Source organism: Zosterops lateralis (genome assembly GCF_965231275.1).
Source record: "Zosterops lateralis genome assembly, chromosome: 3".
Lineage (NCBI taxonomy): Eukaryota > Metazoa > Chordata > Aves > Passeriformes > Zosteropidae > Zosterops > Zosterops lateralis.
Window position 1 is genome coordinate 34,943,539 of NC_139764.1, and position 19,735 is coordinate 34,963,273.

A 19,735-nucleotide genomic window follows, 5' to 3' on the forward strand; every position below is an offset into this window, starting at 1 on the left:
TTTTTGGAGATATCCTAGTGTACTTCTCCATACATTCTTTATAAAGTTCATGCCTAGCTTTAAAAATAATGGCTACTTTATAAAGTCTTGCATAATGGAAAGTTTAGTTAATTTTATTATCACTTTGTGTTGCTGAGGAGTAATTCTGTACAATCATCTTGCTAGAGAGTAATTCTGTAAAAACATCTTAGTATAAAAGCTTATAAATGAAAGACAAATTCTCATTATTTTAACTTGCTTCAAGAAAAGTCTTTGTATTACACATAACTCACTCTTTACCAGAGAAAAATATCAGTTTCTTCTGCATTATAACACTTTAAAATGAGCATTAGTGGCTGCATATTAAAAAGATTAGTGTTCTTTGTAGATCGGCCTGACTTAATCTTCTAAAAATGTGTAAAACTTCATGAAGATCTTTTTATCTGTGTTTCTCTCTAAAGCAAGAACCTAAAACAAGGGTTACTATTGCTGTGCAAAGGTTAGATCTGACTGAAAGTAAATGCTTAAATCTTGTGATATTGATTCTCTGCTTCCAGACACAATCTCTAGAGGTTATGAAAGGATTTGGCATTTCTTTTTTTGTATTCTGAATGGCAAAACCAACCCCAAACGTGCACCCTTTTTGCTTCAGACACCAAATTTGCATAAAAGTGGAGAGGTTAGAGCCATGACCCTGATTATATTCATCCTATTCAACTGAGCACTGTTGTTTGGGATAAGGAGATTCTAAGTTGTATGGCACTTGCATGCCCAAATTTCACCTTAGAAGTAGGCAGTGAATTTGCTGGGTTTTTCTGACGTTTTGGTCTCTTTCTGACACAGTAAGGAACATGCCTTCTTTACCAAATGAGCATTAACTTGGTACAATATATAAGGAAACACTTCTTGTTAAGTCTGTATTTTGGAATCTTAAATGCAATATTACAAAAACAGAAGAGGAAGCATTTAAGTAAAGCAAGATTCCTTCTGTAGTTTTCCTTCTGTAAATTACCCTTTTAGAGAATAAGTCAGTCTTAAAAACTGATCTCCTCTTTGGAAAAACCATGTCCCTAAATGTTCATCCCCCTGAATGAAGTGGTCTTCAGGTCTCAAATGAGGAGCAAATTTGGAAGAATAATCTTCAGCTGACCTCTGTTCAACCAGTATTTTATAGTGGTGTGGATGTTCCAGCCAGAGATTAGCCATCCTTTAAATATCACTGCCAAAGTCAGGCCTTTCGCTATCATCCGTCATATTCTTCTATTGAAGAATCTTAATTTCATTTTCCACTTTTTCTATTTTGATCTCACTTTGGCTATCGTAATAATGGTCATTTCTTTCCCTTGTGTTTTGCATCCTTAATGTAAAAAAACCCATGTTTTTTTGTTTCCTCTCACCTCTGCAACCAATAAAAGAACATTGTATCCCACAATATGTTAAGAGTTGTCTTTCTGGAACTTTTTTTTACAAGAAAAGCAAAAAGAAACTGATCAATCTCAAAATAGTAAATTGCAATGAGAGGGGATTTAATGACCATTATTTATCTCTGTACTAGAAAAATTGAGGTGCCAACAGTTCAACATCTTCCTTATGCCCCAAGAAGCAGATGAAACTTGGTACTGGACTTCAAGAGACAGATCTTTTAGTCTAGCATCTCTAAGCTTTGATCACATCTTAGAGTATTGCAGTTATATTTTTAAAAAGCAGATCTTAATGAAATTGACAGCAAACAGCATACAGAATAAAAGTTTTTAATATATCCCACGCTTTCAGTACTTATTTAAAATAAATAGAAGAGAAATAAAGATGATCTATATTGAACAAAAGCCTACTAAACCCATATGTGTGGCAGTTACATGTTATTTTAGATGTATTATTAAAAGCCAATGGAGTGATGGATGTTGGACTCCATTGGGTGTGCATCTGTTTATAAAATCTTGTTAGTTTGTGGTACCAAGTGGTACTCCCCAAGCTGCTGACAGGAACTGAAGAATCCTGTAGTGTCTGCTCATACAGTTTGGGTTGTTACTGGAGAATTCTGTCAAATACTTTAAAAATAGGACAGTCTGAAGGTAAGGCCTAGCAGTATTAATAAAGTTAGAAAGTAAAAGGGAGCAGAGGGTTTAGTGTGCTGAGGATGTGTTTGATATAAACAGTTTTCATATTGTGCTAAGCTGTGTGTGTCCTTTGCAGGGGAGGAACTGTGCACCGGCCTCATTTCGGGCTGTTCCTTGGATTGTTCCTTCGGCTTCCAGACCGACGCGCACAACTGTGAGATCTGTCAGTGCCGGCCACGGCCCAAGAAGTGCAAACCCATTGTATGTGACAAGTACTGTCCCTTTGGATACTTGTACGTATTCTCATCCTGAAAGCGTGCTTAATGCAACCCCTGTGTGTTCTGAAAATACGCAAAAATCCAGGCATAGTATTTGTGTTTGCTTTGTGGCAAAGCGGGGGGAAGTGTAGGAAAAGAGAAATGGCATTACAGATGCGAGAGTGCAGAATTCTTCAAAATGGATTTTGCTAAACAGATGTAGAAACAAAAGCTCAAAAAACAACAGATTATAAAAAGGAAAGCAGTGCTAAATTTTTTTTGAAGAATTTGACAAATAAGATAAGAAAGCTACTTACAAGTAATATCTCTTTTTGAGATTCTTTTGGCATGCTTTGATAACCTTTCATTTTATAGTCCATTAATTTTATTCAAATTATTATCTAGTTTCTTTTAATCTTGATCTGACAGCAGACTAGTTGTAGTTAGACATTTTTGGTAATTACAGGATTTGTGAAGAATCGTACTATATCTTATCTATGTTTTTCTAAATGCGTTCAAAATTTTTATTCGTGTTGGACTTCTTTTTCCATAAAAGCAAATATTTCTGGTATTTATTCAATTGTGAAACAGGTGATGAAAACTGAGCGGATCTTTTGTCACAGAAATTTCTCATTAGTTCTGGTGCATCTATATATCTTACCAGTAATTTTTTTTTAATGAGTTCATTCCATGTTGCTGCCTGCTTTTCATAATAGTTAAATTTCTATCTCATGACAGCAGATCTTCAAATAACATTCAAATGTTTGGGGTGGTTTTTTTAGGATTTTCATGAAATTTACTACATTTGCAGCTCCTAGTGTTTGATAGTAATACTTAAATTTCTGGTTCATTTTAGAGTTCTCTTTGGCCCTTGTTCATAAATGTTGCATGCTTTTTAATAGCTATCTTTAATGTGATGTGTCCTCTTAGTGCACTGAATAGTAAATGAGAGAAGAAAACAAGGGATTTTAAATTAAGGAGTTAACAAAATTATCTTCAGGCATGTTGACTTCAGGAGTGGTTGAGACTTATTGTCAGTTTTGCAAGTGAGAGGAAGTAGAACCAGAGGGAAGTTATAGAAAAGGAATCCTGTAAAGAGCAGTAATTTTAGTGTGTATGCATCATGAGTTTAATATATTGGCCTACAGAGCATAATTACAATTCATGTATGTGATTTTTCTACTTGGATAAGATGACCCACACTCTTCTTCCTTTTTATTTTTTTACTCAGTTGTGTGTTAAACAGTTTAATTAGAAAATATATGTGAACTATATAGCAAAAGCATATTAAAAATGGCAGCCCATTTTAATGGACATAGTATGGTAGTAGTAAGATTGAGATATTTTAAAAAACAGTTGATTTTAAGCTGATGCCAGTGTTTTCAGGAACCCTGTCTTTGGGATGATTTTTCCCATACATTTTGTACACTTGAAAAATAGATGAACTTTAAAACTTTTGAGCTATTTGGAAAATTGTTTTCAATTTCAATTCTGAGTTTACATGCAGAATGTAATTTTATCATGCACAATGGCTGATATTTTTAAATTATGAATGTTGAATAAAGTCTTAAGATAATTTTTTAGAAACTGCAATTGAGTACTTTAATCTTGTCATTTTCTACAAAATATATGAATAATTACACTGAATGAAATTAATAACATTTAAAGATACATTTGTATGGAACTGTTTGTAGTATAAAGGGCTCAAGTTGTGGCAAGAACTACTTTAGGATCACTTCACTTAGAGTTTTACCTTGGTGTGAAAATTATTTAGATTTATGGTTGGATAGCATATTTGCTTACTGCCACTGGGCCAAATTCTTTTTTAAAATGCCATGTATTTGACTTCCATGTGTGTTGTGATCATTAAAAACATGGGGTGTAAATGGAGGAAAAATCTCTATTTTAATGTAAACATTTAGTCAAAAATAGGAAACAAAAGAAGGAAATATTACAAGAAAAGTATATTAGAGAAGGAACAGTTAAGGAGTAATCATCGTATTTGTGATTTTTTTAAACTGTTAAAAGCTTATAATTGGAAATACTGAGTTTGTGTATCTTTAAAGAAACCAAAACCTCTTCATAACTGAAAAAATCTGCTAGATAAAGCTCACTGTTTGAAAGCTACACAGTAATGGAAAGAAGTGTTCCTTTTAATGGGATAGGAAGACAGAAAGCCTTTCATTCTCCACTTTACTGTATTGCAACTCGTTATTCTCAGCCTTTTAACTAAAAATTAAATAAAGTTTTCTACAACTTGAAGCCAGGCTTTCTAGAGATTTACATAATTTATTTCTACTCTATCCTCCTAGATCATGTTCTGTAACTTCCCATGTCTTTTCATTGTTTCGTACATCTGTGCTGAAAGTTTGAATAGTATTATCTGCCTTTGTGAAAAAAGACAAGGAAACATTCAGCATAGAATCTTCTGAATGGAGGGAGTGTATGCCAGGCATGGAGACTTGTACAGCCCAAAAAACCACTGAATCTAAGGGCGACATTTAACAATAATTTTCTTTGCTCATCAGTCACTTCCTTAGGGGGGAACGCTCTTGCTTTAAAGATGTAGATATTTAAAGTGACTTGCTGACCTTTTACAAATTATTTTGGTCATCTAGGAAGAACAAGCATGGCTGTGAAATCTGTCGGTGTAAGAAGTGCCCCAACCTGCCTTGTGGTAAAATTTGTCCATTGGGCTTCCAGCAGAACAGTCATGGCTGTGTCATCTGCAAGTGCAGAGGTACGTGCCAATGCATCACCACCTCTAACTACAACTTGTTTTCAAAGCAGGTGGAAACCAAGGTGAAGGAAAAGCAACACTGCACAGAATATTTACAAATTGAAATATGGTAACTGGGAAGAACCAGTTCAACATTGCTTAAAGGAATGTGTTGTTTTGCTGGTGTTTGTTATTATCTATTCATCTTGGCTTCAACTGAAAGCTTCAGCTCTGCTTTCACCTCCCACTACAAAGTCACAAAAAGTTATCGTTAATAAAATTTGGATTAGGCTTTTAATAAGCAACTACTAGTAATAAGCTAGTTGAGGGCATTTTTTTTAGTACTGATGATCATCTTGGCTTCTTCACCGTTGCCTTTTCTTTACATACAAGTGTTGGACTTGATAGCTATCCAATCTATCACCTAAAAATGGAGTGCTGTTTCTTGGATGCTTTTCAGGCAATCTTAATGAACAATGAGTAGAGAGGGCAGCTGCCCAGGAGAAAGGACTTGGTATTCTTAAGCTAAAAATTTCACACATGCCACATCCCAAACCTGTAACCACCAAGTTCAAGGTGGATATTGAGATCAGATGTTCATTTGTTGTCTGCTGTATACTTGTGCTGCTTTTAGCACATCTCTTCTTTATTTTCAGGTTATGTTCTATATTAGTCTGGATATCAGACTTCATTCATTGCTCATCTCCATGTATTGCATTTAATAACTTTTTGGTTTTGCTCAGTGTCTCTCTGTTCCTAACTACTCTTTCAAGCTTATTTTCTTTGACTCTTACTTGTGTGTTTTGATTTTTAGCTGCAGTCAAGTAAATTTTATTACTTTCCCATTGCTTTGCGTAATGACTCTATTCTTAACTTTTCATTATTTCTTCTGCATTTTAAAAGCATTATAAAATGTAAAAGGACAAGCTATGGGAAGATAGCACTGGAAAAAAAAATGTATGAGTTCTTGAAGTCACTCTCCTGTAGTTGGAGGCAAACATGCAATAATATGAATCAAAAATATCCAACATTATCTTTTTTTCTATATAACATAATACACTGCAGATAGTTTAAGAAACGTTCAGACTTATAGCAAAATAAAAGTTGCATTGTTATAAACATATTTTGCAGATGTGAGAAGCAGAGATTTCATTGACACAAGCTACAATATATCACTTTTACTAGAAATCAAAATTTAAAAAATTAAATAAGAAAGGGTAACTGCTGAATGGTGTCCCATTGAGATAATTCTTACCACTCAGCTTTTCATTTGTCTCCATGTTCACAATCAGAACACTTTTCCTGATTGTCATAGTGCTGTGACTAAATAGACACAAAGTGTTCCCTTAGAGGTACCATAATTGCCTCCCAGGCTATAAACTTTGGTCACTAATTATGTGTATGCACACATTTAAGTGTTTAGCCTAACAAGTATGGATTTTGAAACATGCACAATTATTTAGTGAAATTAACTTGATCCATCTCTAAGTAGTATTTTTTGTTGTCACGATAAAGATACTAAACCATGAGCATATCACTTCAACATCACTTCATTAGCAGCTTTGTCAAAGAATGATTAGAACAATCACCAGTATGTTCTGGGGAAAATGTGAGCCCTTGTTAAAATTTTGACCCAGAATCCTTAAGTAAGAGGAAGGGTTGGGTAAATCCCCTGCCTGTGAATTAGCTCCACTTTCTAAATTGCTTCTGCCAGAAATAGCTTATGCTAGGATTAATAGAACTATAGAAGTACAGCCTGGAGTAGTACTCTGAAAAACTGAGAGTCCACTTCTTTACCCTTGCATAAAATAGAGTGTATCTGGATAATCCTTGACAGATGTTTGTCTAAGATTTAATTTATTCAGAATTTCCACTTTCAAAAGACACCAAAAACCAGAAGAAAACAGAAAGAGAAAAAACCAAACCTTTCTAAAATAACATTTTCCCGTGGTTAGAAACATATGACATTTTAAAATTAATTTTCTAAAATTATTGTCTGCCTTTATACACATTGAACTGGTTACTTCTTGTCCTGAGCTTAGCAGACACATGGAGTAGCTAAGCACCATTCCCTTTAGAATTCTTGCAATGTTGAAGGGGTTGGAACTGGAGACTTATAAACATTTTTGGGTGGGAAATAGGTTTCTAAGTCAAACAAACCCAGTTACTGTGGTTTCTCATCACTGTTCAAAAATTTCATACTGTACTTTAGCCGTAGTAAAATCTTCAGACTAGTAGAAGTAGTTGTGCAGTATTTAAATTTACAGTGCTCCTGTACTTGTGTCTTATATTGAACTTGCCTTTTCTGCAGTGGTATCACAACTTCCTTTCCTTGTGAACTACTGTATCTCAGATCATTTCAACCATACCTCTAGTTAGCTAGTTACTCCCATTTTGTATTTACACATTAGGTTTTTTCAAGTATTAGCTTTTGTACTAATTGTTTTCACTTTCCAATTTTTAATTACAATCTCGGTTTGTGAACTTAATTTTCAATACCTGCTTATATATGTTTCTCCAAATTATGAAGTACTTTAAAATATTTCAGAAAAAAAAGTCTGATTGCTTCAGATACCCTTTTCCCTTGCTAAATAAATGAACTCTTACTATCTAGGACTTCTGAGTGTCAATAATAATTTTAATAGACAGAGAATTTAATACTAATATCTTTAATTAAAATCATAATTTAAATACTTTGATGCTTAAGTATGAAAGTATAGTAACTGAATTTTAGTTTTTTAATAGTATTTCTGTTCATGCAACAGGATGAAGTCTGTTCTAAGAAGTATTTTATCCTTATGCAGCATTTTTGCTTGTTTGGCAAAATGTACACTAATGTAACTTCTGCATACTGGCTTTCTATTCTGATAATATGCCTCAAACTAACTTTGTACCATCTGCTTGTGAGATCATCTTTGATAGATCTGTCACAGCCAAAGAAGCGCTGACCTACATACTAGTGTGGGAAGAAAAAAAAAAAAAAAAGAAACAACAAACACCCCAACCAGCCAAAAAAGCAAAAAAACTGAACACTTCCTAAAATTACATGTAAACATTACTGCTTCTCATACATGATCCTTTTTTAAAAGAAAATGAGTACAAGAAAAAAAGAACTGAGTACAAATAACCCTATAAATATGTCAGCAGAACATGGTTGACATACCTCTGAAAACAAGTCAATTCACTGACAAACTGATCCTGCATCCTTCATTATAACAGTGATGTGGATGAGGGAGTGTTTGGATCTAAATTGACTCTGCTGATTAACAAACAATATATTGAGGCTGAATCCTCCAGCACTTAAATACACCTTAAGATACAAGTGAAACTCTCCTCCCTAGGCCAACTGCTTATGTGTTCTGACAGAGTACAAGTAATGCCACAGTCTAAGCTATTGTATACTTATCTCAGTAAAAGCTGAAAGAAATGAGGGATGGAATTTTTATCATTCTCTTCCAAATATCTTATTTATCATAGTCATATAAACAAATAATATCTCACAGGAAGTACTTTATGCAATGTTTCCAGTATCTACCATTACCCTGTTAGCACCTGATTGCAATGTTTTATCATTCATAAGACCATCCACAGCTCATTTAAATGTTTTTATATTCTACTTGCTAACAGATACATTATAGAAAAATCTAATGTGCTATGGTATTTAAATATTTTGTTTTAAATATGCTTCATGTCTTCTGCTATTTCTCTCCATTGCATTTCTTCCTTTTTTTAAATATTATTTAGATGCTACTGCATTTCTGGTTGATTAAAAAAAGTATAAGTTTAACTGTGGGAAGTGATTATATTTTACAAGGAAATACATTCTACTACATCCTATTATACCTTTTAATTGTTTCCTGTCTGGTTTTACTTTATTTTTAAGTGTAAAGAATAGAACTATTATTTATTTGGTCTTATATGTGCTTAAAAAATAACCCAGTGTGTCTGCAACCCAGACACAAAGTTGGTGTTTCTTCCTAAGGAACAGATGCTTATCAGGACACCTCATTTTCCTTTGATATTTTGCAGAGGCATCAGCTTCTCTTCTGCCTCCTGTAAAAACAGGCTCTTGCCTGTCCATGGATGGGCACCGGCATGAGAATGAGGAGAGCTGGCACGATGGATGCAGGGAATGTTATTGTCACAACGGACGGGAAATGTGTGCCTTGATCACCTGCCCCGTTCCCACTTGTGCCAACCCCACCATACATCCAGGACAGTGTTGTCCATCATGTCCAGGTAACACATGATTTCTTCTACATGCTTTGTAATGGAGTTTCATTTCATTTCTCTTCTGTTTCTTAATGCATGAAAATAATCTCATGCATACTTCAGTAGCAGGCAGAGATTGAAGGTTTCTATGCCCTAATTCCATTAAGTTCTCAGCTGTGGAGAATGGGAACTTACATATTTAAAGCATATGCAAGTTGTGGGTCCTAACATGTTAATCTTTGACACATTGGAATCTTTAAACTAGTAAAAGTAAATAAAAGTTTCTAGTGTGTTACCTATAATAAGCCATTACATTTTCACGTTCAATTTTAAAGTGGAGTTTTATTAAAATGTATCTCTTGATGTATGTTTTACAACCCCTCGAAGATGTACACAAACAGATGTCTTATGTAATTAAACATTATGATTCTGTGTTCTGAGGGAAGGCTCCTATGCCACCAGCAGTAGATTATTTCAATACTTTCAGTGGGAAGGCAAAGTACAGTTCATATTGCATTCCAATACAATTTTAATAAGTGTAATATGAAAAACATCTGTGAAAAAGTATGGGTAGATTAATGCCTCTGTTTTCAGAATTATTCCTACAGTATTTTATGTGCTAAGTAGATTAATTTGTAATACAGTGATATTGTCTATGACTTTATTGGAACTCCTGCTAGGAGTAAGAACAATGAGGCTCATGAAACTTCTATAAATAGCAGAACAATAAGACAGTACTGGCAGGATATAAGCAATTAGGAACTTTTTCAAATTCTTTGTAAAGAAAGGGAAATCTTAGGGGCAAAATAAGCAGATCCTCTTTCTGAAAGTGAGAGAAGAGTGCATCCTCCCTGTGACCTAAGATAACTGATCTCTTTAGATTGCTTAGACAATGATGATCCATCCAGTTCACACCTTGTGGTAACTGGAAAAATTCAGTAAGTCCCCAGAAAGATGGAAGATTCCAAAGAGTCTGTCTCTCTTTCAGCTTTTTCACAATGATTTGTGTAGTATTGTAGGGGATGATATACTTCATATAGATGGAGGCAGGTTAACATATCACTCTTGCCTTATATAAACAAACAAGATTCAAAATTTAAAATGTATGTTGATAGTTGGAATTCCAGCAATTCTCTTGTTAGGTCCCCAAGAGTCATTCTTGACTTCATTCTACTATCAGCATACTCATGCATCTTGATCTACTGAACATGTACAGAACACCTCAGAGCATTCAAATAAGAGCAATGGTAATTTTGGTCTTTCAGCTGACCAGCAGCTAGTTACTTTGTGTATGGAGAGTGACTGTGGGTAAATCATTCACAAGCCTAATGCTCAGTTTGTAGAAGAAAGGTCCATATGAATTTAGCAGACCCTATTATCTCACACTGGACATTTCTTGTGGATGAGATCAGCACTTGATTCTGAGCACCAGCAATGTTGGTCTCTTTATTAAAAGAGCAGTTGCTTAGCCAGCAGTGTCCATTCCTTCAAGAGAGAGGGTCTGTATAGGTTTCACTGTCTGACATCAATCACTGGTCACCTAGCTTCTGTATAAGGAAAGTCATACTTGGTGTAAACGCTTACAATGCTAGGGCAAACACGGCATTTTAAAGATGACATATATAAGTGTAGGAATTACTGTGGCCAAATTAGTCTCAGGGTGGGAGGTTTTTCCCCACTGAGGTCTTATATTTGTTAGAAATGTAATTCTGATTTTATTTTGCAACATATTGATTCCCCGCTGATGATGTTAAATACACATCATGGCCATAAGTAGATTGGAATGCAGTTTGGGATTGTGAGATTGTGAGCATGTCACTCAAATGTATATGCCATAAGGATATTGAAGTAATTAGCACTCTTGATGTACTGGGTTTGGAATTTCACTCTTAACCTATCAACAGGGAAGTGGCAGCCCTCAGAGATCATTTTGCAAACTGAAAAAAAAGTGTGGTTACATTCAATTCCACATTTAGTTAGTTTTCAGCAGAGCTGAAATATACCTTGAATGTTAAAACATCCCTTATAATCATGTTTCTATATATTAAGATGTTTATATGGATCATCACAATGCTTGTGAAAATCTTAGGGTTTCCTGTAAGATCTAAAAGCCATTAATTGCTAGTGTTTCACAGAACCCTGCCATGTAGAAAGTATTTGTTTGACCAATTGTTTCTTGAGGTAACGTAGTTGCACATTTGTGGCACTTCAGTTGCAGTGATACCTCATTATCGATGCTGCTAAGGGAACAGTGGGCAACATATACAGCAGTGCTATCTGGTTGTGCTTTTTGTTCAGAAACAGTAATGAGATGTAGCAAAACAGGCCTGTGACTTTGCAGAAAACTAAATGGAAAGGAGATGACTCAGAAGATTTACAGAAAATCTTAGTATTGCCTTTGCCATGGTGAGTTATGATGCCATTGCATAACATGTTCCACCTGAAATAAAAATCTAACAGTGACCAGGCAGCAGACTAGCAATCGTATTTCAGGTAAATGCTGCTGAATCATGTATGTGGTTCATAAATGCAAACAACTGGAAAAGCGTAGCGTAAGCAAATTGGTGAAAGATAAAATAATTCCCTGAAAGAAAAGCACAGGTACTTTGTGAATAAAGTAAGATCAGCCAGAGTCAGCTTCCTTGAATTCTGCTGATCATTCTCCAGAAATGAAAACAAACAATTGAGTGGTGTTTCTTCTATGTGGCAGTGCCATAGAGCAAAGGGCACAAACACCATTCACCAGACAGGAACAACAGTACTAGAAACATGAAGAGAAGCCACAAGCACTTTGTGAACATTGGCCTGCCTAAAAGACTAGAGGAGCTGCTATACACTTAATTTTTCTCTCCCTAACCATAGATATTTGGGTTAGGATGATGTTCACTTTAGGCATCACTATAATGATGTAAGAGAGAGGCACCTTCAGAAAGTGGTTTAGAGATGTAGCACAATTAGCAAGAAGTCACTTTTTTCTTCTCCTTCATTCATAGCATAGGAAAGCTGAGGATGTTCAGTTCTTAACAGAGGCAACTAACTTAGCTTTCTAATGTCAAATGGGTTGAATTCCAGTTGAAGGGCATCACTTATAAGCCTGAAGTTTCACTTTATAGCCTGCAGCTTTCAAACTCATGGCTTCTGTAGCTGAAAAAAAAATTGTTGTGTGAGGCATCTTGGTATCTATGCATAATGCATGGAAAAAAACCTGGTGGACTCACTCCAGGTCCAAAACAATCAGCATGGCAAGTAGGCAACTATTATTGCCCCTAGTGTGGGATACACTTCAAAGGATTTTAAGCAAGCTGAGGATGGCATAACCTTTTCTTGATGGTAAGTGCTTAAGCACTCAAGGTACCAGATAGGTTTCTTTTTTATTTTAAAGCACCAAGAGGTGAAGAGTTGCCCCATTTTTTTTAATGCTCCAGAGGCTGGAGGATACTCATGCTGAACAAGGGAAAGTTTCAGTTTCTTCCTTAACATGAAAGAGGTGAAATTTGTTCTCTAGAGTGCCAGGGTGAATCTTTTAGCCAGGGCTGCAGAGGTGATGTAATTGTTTGAAAAGAAAGTAAGGTTCATTTGGTGAGATACAATTGCTAGAAGGATGAGGCTACACACTGTAGCATTTCCTTGGATCCAGCCGGGGATTTTTTCAAATATGGCAGATACATTTTTTTATGGAACAGTGATGAAGCACTTCCACCAATGTTAAGTGCTTATACATTTTTAGGGAACTGGGAGGAGGGGATTCTGTATTTTGCTTTTTCTTTTCTGGTGGGGTGGGGCTTTGAGGGGGAGTTGTTTGGTGGTTTTTTTAATGTAGCATCTAATGATACAGATAATATAGACATATCTGTTGGGAAACTTAAACTTTACCTGGACTTCCTAAATCCCAGAGGAGAATCTTACTTATCCATCCTTTCAGGAACTGTATCTGAAGTTAATATTTAGCAGTTAAGAAACTGTCTGATCGTTAGAATTTTTCAGAAAATGACAATTGTCTCTTGAAATTCCTAAATCACAAGTTAGTTTGTTTTTTTCTGAAATGCCAAAAATGCTTGAAGTTATCTCGGATTTATATTAACTAGTCTTTATTCAAACTTATTTTCAAATTATTTCTTGTTTATAGATATATCCTATTTTTCATGAGATGCCATAAAATCAAAAGAACTTCATTAAGAATAATTTATATATGTATTTTCAATAATAACAGAAATTTTTCATCTTGTGTACAGTTGTTAACTATAAGATTCAGTGTTGATTTTGCCTGTCTTCCAATTCTGTTTTTCCCAGATGAAATAATAGTCCAAAAGCCGGATCTCACCAGTCCATCAATCTGTCATGCTCCTGGTGGGGGATCCTTTGTAGAAGGAGAGACATGGAACATTGACTCTTGCACACAATGCACATGCCACAGTGGCCGTGTCCTCTGTGAGACTGAAGTGTGTCCACCTCTTCTCTGTCAGAACCCCACTCGCACACAGGACTCCTGCTGTCCCCAGTGCCCAGGTATGTGCTGGCATCCAGCTTTTATCACAGCCCTTCCTTGATCTGAGCATGTCTGATGTTTCAGTGTGAGAATGCTTCAGTGTGTGCTCAGGTAGGTGGTTGTTGTGGTGCCTTTGTTCTTCAGCAGTTTGGAGTGACAGCCTGCAGTCCTCTAATTCAGATGGAAAACTTGACTGTGCAAGTGAGGTCTTATGTGTAAAGGGGAGTTGTCGCCCTGAAGTCAGAAAATCTTGAAGGCAATCTAAAAATGTAGGGATTGTGTAAGACCCAGAATCCTTGGAAGGTTTTTGAAACATGTACTCGCTTATGGAGATATGCAGGATTAGAGAAACTTTGAAAACAATCAAAGTGTTAAGTAGATACAGGCTTGTTTCTTTTTCTTTCCACACACCCTGGTTTCTATGAACTTTTTTATTACTATCTTGTCTATTTGGGCTTTAGTCTCAAAAATACTTCTGCTTGTTTTTACTTTCACGTGGTGTCATTCAGAGAATGATTTGAAGGCAGCTGAGTAATATCAAAGCATTCCAGCCTGGCAGGTGTGCCAGACTCTTCCTAGAACTGCCTCACAGTGTCAGGAAGATAACAGGATTTGCTTTCCCCCAAGGAAAGATATTCAATTATAAATGAACATAAATTCCTATTTTACATAGAAAATGGGGAGTTCATTGCAGTGGAAATTAGTACAAACCTGTGAATTGCATGTAAACTCACAAAGAAAGTGCGCCTTTATTAAAACCAAAATTTAAAAATTTACTCTAGGAAAAAACAGAAGTTAGGTTTTTGACATTAGGTTTTGCTACAAAGTATTTGTTTGGGTTTGAGTGTGGGGCTTTTTTTCCTGATAAAATATTTTCAGTAAACAAGGTAGCCAGTTCTCCTGAGTTACATTTTTTTCATTATTAATAATGAACATTTGCTTACTTCAAAATACCGTTTCAGGGGAGCTGATCTTTCCTTACTGGCTATATAATAAGCTTAGTCTCATAGCTTAATGCAGTTAGATTGAGAATGTGATCTCAGTGCTCTTATGAATCCTTTCTTTTCTTCTCTTAATCCTGTTTTTTGACCCGTAATGTCTGTTAAGCTACAGCTTCATTGCAGGAATATGTCTCCCCCATGGACAGGCATGAGAATTAAAGTAAACCATTGGCATCAGGCTGAAGCACGATCAAGTTCCATTTGTTTCTCAACAGCTTATAATTAGCTCATCTAAGGCCACTAGTGAAGGTGATAGCAGCATAATAGCTTTTCACTTTGCATCATTCAAAAACTTGGGCTAACATGGTAGAAGATGGGATTCAGGTTTTAGATCTCTTTTTTGAGATGAATTCCTATACACCATGCAATTTAGAGCATTCGGAGTCACTTTCTGAGAGGCTGCTTCTGATGGTGATTGTTTTTCACTTTGCTTTCCTTTTTTCAAGTTTTTTTTTTTTTTTCTTGCTTAATTTTCTATTTTTTCTTTGTACCAAAGGTCTAAATAAACATTATGCTAGAGCATATCATGTGGTCTTCATCCTATATAAGGACTGAAAAGGCATGAGGCTCTGTCCTTCTAGTTGTTCTGAAGTAGTAAGCCAATGTGTAACAATTCCATTGTGTTCTTCAAGAGTGAACCCTCTGTTAAGGAGCTATGAGAGAAGTTACCCACTGTATAATGTTTCTATTTACAGATGAGACTCTTCAACCCTCTCCATCTAGCAATGACAGCATGCCCAGTTACTGCAAAAACGATGAGGGAGATATTTTCCTGACAGCTGAGTCCTGGAAGCCCAATGTCTGCACTAGCTGCATTTGCATGGATGGTGTGATTAGATGCTACTCCGAGTCTTGCCCACCAGTATCCTGTGAGAGACCTGTTTTGAGAAAGGGACAGTGTTGTCCTTACTGTATTGGTGAGTGAATAAAAATAGTTGTTAATTTGCTGTTCCCTTCTTGGGAATAAGAGAGAAGTTTTATTTCCAAACAGAAATGTTTTCCCTGTTTGGTGAGAGGCAGTCTATGCCCCCAGTTGAACTGGAGAGTGAAGTCTGCATAGGGAGCTTTGAGGGTCATGATTTGTGGTTTTTAGGTAGAAGAGCATGGAGATACACATCTAATTTGCCTACAAAGTCCAGAGGCCATCCTTCTGGAATCTTAGTAAAACACCTTATTGAATGAAGGCATTACAAAAAAATTACTTTTTAAAGGAAGATCTGCCAGGTAACATGTATGTTATGACAAGATTTATGTGATAATTTGAGGAAAACATGAATTATGATTGCAGATGATGAACTGAAGTATTCTAAAATTTCATAGAATGGAGAACTGTTAATAAGGTATCTAAATAAAAATACAGGAAGAAATGGAATTTCATTAATGGTAATATCTGTGAGATAAAAATAGGGAAAATATTTTTAAATACTGAAAATGCATAAAGAACTAGGGCCATGCACTGGTGTTGAATTTGAAGCTGAAGTAAATGGTCGTTGCTGTAGACGGCAAAAATTGCCAGGCCTTTTTAGAGTAGCAAAATTGGAGATTGCTGATCACTTTTCTGCTGTGTTTTGAATAGGAGTATTTATGTACAGATGACTTATTTTGTGAGTCCACAGTAAGTACAAAAGCTGTAGGATGGAAGCTGCTGATAGAGAAAAATCATATAACATGGTTACTGAATTTAAGTCTTTGTAGCATTATTGGAAAACATTCAAAGCTTTCTTACCTTCATGTGCAAAAGTAGTAGGGAGAGATACAGTAGAAAAGAACAGTAAGAAGGAGTATATGAAAATTGATGGGCTTTAAATATTTAATTGAACATGTGAGTCAACTTGCCTGTCTATAAAGAAAACAGTCCTTCTTCAGAAAGATGTCAGAAAGATTGTGAAGTATGTTCAGACATTGATACAACTCTTGAAATCTTTATATCATTGCAGATAGAATAGCTTTAATAACAGGTGATACAGTTTTATATGATGTACAAGGAATTCCATGGAAGAATCCCTGGAAAAGTTACAAAGTATCCAAGCTTCAGTTGCCTTTGGAAACTGATGAGGTTTTCTCATGAAGACCTCTGATGAGGACATTTTGAGGCAAAAGTAAAATGTTAATCCTATTACTATTTCTTCTCATGGTTTGCATACACAATGGGGAGAATTTAAATCTTCCATGACAGCTGTCTTGCTGCAGGCTTTCCTTCCAGGGAGTTTGAGCCATGAAATGATTTTAAGCCAGAAAACATTTTAACATTAAAAAAAATACAGAGTGTTTGAAAAGTTGGGCAATCAAACCCGTAGAGTCAGAACATGAGCCTTAGTACTACACTGGAATATCCTGTGGATGAGGAGGAGATGCACATGGGGCAACTTGTGCAATGAGCTACAAAAATGAAACCTTTAAAACCTTGTTTCCTACATCTTGTATGTCAGGTTTGCAAATATATACACACAGCACGTAGATATAGCTTTAAATAATTTACTTTGAATCCTAAATAGTTGTATAATATCGCAAATATGTAAACGTGTGAGCTATGAAAGCTTAAGGATTTTTTTTAGTAGCAACTCTCAGCAAAGCAAAATACAGAAGCCAGATTTTAATTAACACTCAGATATAAAGATTTTCAGTGATGCTACATTTTATTAATACATGTTGTCCTATATAGTCAGATTTTTTTGTGGTTTAAATAACTGAAATTCATGGAAATTTAATTTTTTTATGGTTTCCATGAAATATATATACTTTTGGATGTTAGAGGAGTGAGGTCATGCACTTAATTTTCATCTTTCTGGTTCATACTGGTTTACTCTTCATTTTTGAGAACTGTGAAGAACATCTCTATATAGATTCCTTCTAATTGTTTTCATGTAATATTTGATAAAATGTTTAGAATCACAGAATCATTTAGCTTGGAAAGTACCTTTAAGATCAACAAGTCCAGCTGTTAACCCTGCATTGCCAAGTCCACCACTAGATCATGTCCCCAAATGCTGTGTCCACACATCTTTTAAATACCCCTAGGGATGGTGATTCTGTCATTTCTTTGGGCATAGGCAAACTCTTTGGAAACAGCCCTTTTCATTTTTTGGAATTTGAAAAGTTATGCAGTATTTTAGCACTGCATTATTTTATTTTGATTCTTTCTGGATCCAGTTTGTATAGACTCAAATTCAAAATTTTACAGTCTTGGATGCTTTGTTGTTTGAATCTTCAAATTCATCCTGTGTTTGTTCAACATGCCTCTTTCTCATCCAAAGAAAGATTAATTTGGAAAGATAACCTTCTAGTTTAGGGAGGGTAAAGAGGTATCTATTTGATTACAGACAAGATCACCAAAAGCCATAAAAGACATGAGATACCAAGGACCTCAGAAACCATTTGTACTTTTTAGATGATTCCATTAATGTTTTCACAATGGCACTTCTTGCTGGTCTTCTTTTGTATTTGAATTCACTCTCTCAGATCCGTTGGACTGGTGTGCTGACTGTTAGCCTTGTTATTCCAGATTATGTCACTCTATTGTTTTGTCACTAATTAACACCTCTACTCATGGCCAAAATATATAATAAGGCTGACATAGGGTAATTATGTCTAACTGGCATACTTAAAGATGTAATCTGTGTGAATGCTAAACGAGTGTTTATCTGAAACTTTAAGTTTATGATTTCATTCTGTTATCTCATTTGTATCTTTAATGTGCAAGCTCATTTCATCAGCAGGTTTTGTAATATTTTTTGCCTCTAAGAAACAAAGGTAGGAAGAAGCTAAGATGAAAATGAGGCACTGCTTGGCTTTTGGAGTTTCTGTTGTGTGTCTCTTTTGGCTAACCTTAAAGAGCTCCAGCACCAAAACACATCCTAGGCTAAGGGATTCATTACTGCCTTCTCTCACTGAAACATGTTTATTGCAGACCACCTAAAAGGCTTGCATAGGATGCAACATTAAAAACTGGTGAATTGAATGCCTAGGCGGAAAGATCACATTGATTTCCAATTTATATAATATTAACTATGGAAAAAAAGATATACTGAGTTTAGTTGTTGCTCTTTTCCTGGGGTATTCCACTGATGCAGTTGCAGAAAAATATCAGATCCCCTTCAAATCTGTTTTATCATTAGTCTAAACACTTCTCGTTATTTAACTTGAGAGTTGCTCCAATCTTTTTTAGCATCCTGCCTAATCTGCTTTTTTAAGTATTCTAGACAGAGTTCATCATTCTTGAGCTTTGGTAGTTAGAAATTTAGGTAGTTACGGGTTAGGGGTTATTTTAGCTTAATAGGATTCACTAGGAAACAAGGAGGAAGATGAGTAGTTGGCAGCCTCAAACAGTCAAAGAGAATGCATTTTTCTTCATTTTCACAGCACTTTTGATATCATCTTTTCATGTCCCAATCATCCATCCTCTAGCCTCTTGCATTATGAAAATGAGGAGAAGCAGCCCAGGCTAATTATGTACTTCATAAAGAAGCAGAAATTACATAATTTTCCCAAAGATTTTCTGGAAGACGAAGAGAGGATCTTTTAATTACCACTGGGATTTCTTTGTGCCAATTGTTTCACTTCTGTGTCTAGGAAAGAAATCAGGTTGGTGTGAAATTGGCTGTTACTGCATGATCACAGCAATGTTTTCCTTCCACAGAAGATACAGATTCAAAGAAAGTGGTCTGCCACTTCAGTGGAGAAACGTATAGAGATGAGGAACGCTGGGACATTGACAGCTGCACACACTGTTACTGCCTGCAGGGTCAGACTCTCTGCTCCACTGTCAGCTGCCCACCTCTGCCTTGTGCTGAACCCATCAATGTGGAGGGGAGCTGCTGTCCCATGTGTCCAGGTAACCTGATGTGACAACCCAGTTTATTGTGATGCTGGTTTCCTAGGGCCGATAAGAAGGTTTTTAAATTGGGTTTTGAATGTCAGTCCATGTTTGAACAGCATCACAAAGGCAAGAGACTTTTAGATTTCAGGAAAATTAATATTCTTAACAGATAGGCACATTGTGCAAAAACATAGTTTGAATTTCACTT

The 19,735-nt window shown here is 35.7% G+C and overlaps 1 protein-coding gene across 3 annotated transcripts in view; it reads left to right on the forward strand.

Annotated features, from left to right (window-relative positions):
- CRIM1 (cysteine rich transmembrane BMP regulator 1) overlaps positions 1–19,735 on the forward strand; it is a 168,882-nt gene that overhangs the window by 145,519 nt on the left and 3,628 nt on the right. For all 3 annotated transcript variants that reach the window (XM_083857559.1, XM_083857561.1, XM_083857560.1), the window contains 6 exons: positions 2,173–2,329; positions 4,912–5,033; positions 9,042–9,251; positions 13,515–13,730; positions 15,407–15,628; positions 19,348–19,542. In XM_083857559.1, the coding sequence (XP_083713685.1) occupies positions 2,173–2,329; positions 4,912–5,033; positions 9,042–9,251; positions 13,515–13,730; positions 15,407–15,628; positions 19,348–19,542 (1,122 nt within the window). The remainder of the gene's footprint in view (positions 1–2,172; positions 2,330–4,911; positions 5,034–9,041; positions 9,252–13,514; positions 13,731–15,406; positions 15,629–19,347; positions 19,543–19,735) is intronic.